Raw genomic sequence first — 2,500 nt, forward strand, 5'->3', positions numbered from 1 at the left:
CGAAGTGTCTCTGACTCACCTGGACTCACCTGGACTCATCTGGACTCACCTGGACTCACCTGGACTCATCTGGACTCACCTGGACTCACCTGGACTCACCTGCTCATTCATGAACAAACAGGAAGTTCTCCGTCAGTCTTCTGTTATCAGAACCAACATGTTACCTAACAGCATTTATCACGTTATATAAATATATCTGCATGTTCGTGCCTGGTACTGAGATCCTGATGATTGGACACACCCACTAACCTGACATGATGACATCATCACACACCCACTAACCTGACATGATGACATCATCACACACCCACTAACCTGACATGATGACATCATCACACACCCACTAACCTGACATGATGACATCATCACACACCCACTAACCTGACATGATGACATCATCACACACCCACTAACCTGACATGATGACATCATCACACACCCACTAACCTGACATGATGACATCATCACACACCCACTAACCTGACATGATGACATCATCACACACCCACTAACCTGACATGATGACATCATACACCCACAGGTGATGAGGGGACAGACAGCTGATGTATGTTGATATTCAGGTTTTATTAAACTGTCTTTCAACAACATCTCTGACACGTCCTCTCAGGACTGTTGCCATGACGATAGTGCACATAGGAACATGTCTCCATTCAGACAGGAGTTACAGATGATCCACAGAGGAGGAGGAGGAGGAGGATGAAGAGCATCCCAGTCAGTTCACAGAGGACCTGAAGACCAACGTGTCCGTCCACCCCGTGTTATGGGACGTCCCACTGACGTGTGTGTGTGTGTGTGTGTGTGTGTGTGTGTGTGTGTGTGTGTGTGTGTGTGTGTGTGTGTGTGTGTGTGTGTGTGTGTGTGTGTGTGTGTGTGTGTGTGTGAGATTGATCTCCGGGTGTCTCATCACTTCCTGAGGACCCTGAACGGGGGTCCGTGTCCAGGTATGATGACATCAGCGGTGCGTAGCGCCTCCTGGCGGCTGACTTCCTGCACTGCAGGGTTCATGCTCACATCCCGCCAACTGCTCTCATCGTTGCAGCACTCAAATAGGTCCCCAGCAACAAGCACGGTGCCCGCGGAGGTTCCTTTCACCTGGACGCTGACGTCCTGTCCGGTGTGGCCCGGAGTGGGACAGACACAGACCTGTTGGACACAGCAGACCGGGTCAAAGGTGGAGGACAGGAGGTCCCTGATCTTCATCTTTAATTTAACGTCTGCTTCATTATTTAACTGAGGACAGATCCAGATGTGTCCTGACTGACTGAGAGGACAGATCCAGATGTGTCCTGACTGTGGACAGATTGACCAGATGAGGCGTGTCTCCTCTGTAATACCTGCAGGTCTCCAGGGACAGTATTTGCGCGGACACACAGAGACACATGAGAGACACTCACATGTTCATCGATAGAGTAGGACTGTCCCTCTGCCAGCTGGTTGGGACGGTACGTGTTCCCCTCGCTGACGTCATGTCCAACAATCAGCAGCGCAGCAGGAAACAGATTCAGGTTCCCCACGTGGTCCGAGTGTCCGTGAGTCCCCACCACCACGTCCACGTCCCCCGGGTCCAGACCTCTGTCCTTCAGGGACCTGAGCAGGAAGTCTCGGTCCCACGGTCCCCCGGTGTCCACCAAGACCGTCCTGAGTCCCGTAATGAGCGTAACGGTCCCGTCGGCTCGGAACGTCCCGTCGGTCTGCGGGAGACAGAACCCGACCTTCAGGACGGACACGGAGTACGGCTCACCGGGGAAGTCCAGCTGGGTCTCCGACAGGGGGACACACTGTCCCTCACTGTCTGTCTCCATGGTGCTGCAGGACTCACTGGAGGACTCCTTCTGTGGTTTGAGGTGACGCTGACAGGTGGCGGTGCTGCCCTCTGCTGGAGGACCTGGGTAGAGACACCGTCTGGTGATACTTTGTTGTTTTTTTCTTTTTGATCTTTCCAGATGTTTCAGAGATCAGATGTTGATCATCGAATAATATGATCACATGAACGGAAATCTGTGCATTATTATAATAAGTCCTGTTGTTGTTGATTTTATTCGTGTGTTTCCTGGAACATGTTCACTGTCTGTTTACTGCATCAGCTGTATTTACAGGACTTTAGGGTCATACTGTCAGAAAATAACTATTAATTAAATTATTCATTTCATATTCATTTATATAACATGATATAACTAATATAACACTCATATTACACCCTGGTCATCCAGCAGGTAAAGAGAGCTCAGAGTTTGTTTGTTTTGCTTCCGCTTTATGAGCCTTTTAATAATCGGAATATGATATGAGGGCAGAGAGGCTCGTTTCTTTTTATTTATCACAAGCAACAACAAAACAAGGGTTTAAAAAATCCAACAAAAAACAAAAAGACAACACAGAAGGAGACATTAAAAACACAAACTAAGATAGAGACTTTACAGACGTTTTATGGGTTTTCTTTTCATTTTGTTCCACTTACTCACCGCGTTGCTGTTCAGCAAGC

At 48.8% G+C, this 2,500-nt stretch overlaps 1 protein-coding gene across 2 annotated transcripts in view; it reads right to left on the reverse strand.

Annotated features, from left to right (window-relative positions):
* Positions 1-1,864, reverse strand: part of mblac1 (metallo-beta-lactamase domain containing 1) — a 2,022-nt gene extending 158 nt beyond the window's left edge. Inside the window, exons 1-3 of one of the 2 annotated variants that reach the window (XM_069723535.1) lie at positions 1,416-1,864; positions 90-1,164; positions 1-19 (exon numbers count right to left, since the gene is read on the reverse strand). The exon at positions 1-19 is cut by the window's left edge and continues 158 nt beyond it. In XM_069723535.1, coding sequence (XP_069579636.1) covers positions 925-1,164; positions 1,416-1,823 — 648 coding nt within the window. In that variant the 5' untranslated portion in view covers positions 1,824-1,864 and the 3' untranslated portion in view covers positions 1-19; positions 90-924. Of the gene's footprint in view, positions 20-89; positions 1,165-1,355 lie in introns of both variants that reach the window. The other variant, XM_069723534.1, reaches the window with a different exon arrangement.
* Between the last annotated feature and the right edge of the window lie 636 nt (positions 1,865-2,500).

The sequence above is a fragment of the Brachyistius frenatus genome, unplaced genomic scaffold, assembly GCF_029030835.1.
Source record: "Brachyistius frenatus isolate BFR_SWC_R1_liver_20210118 unplaced genomic scaffold, ASM2903083v1 Contig_333, whole genome shotgun sequence".
Lineage (NCBI taxonomy): Eukaryota > Metazoa > Chordata > Actinopteri > Embiotocidae > Brachyistius > Brachyistius frenatus.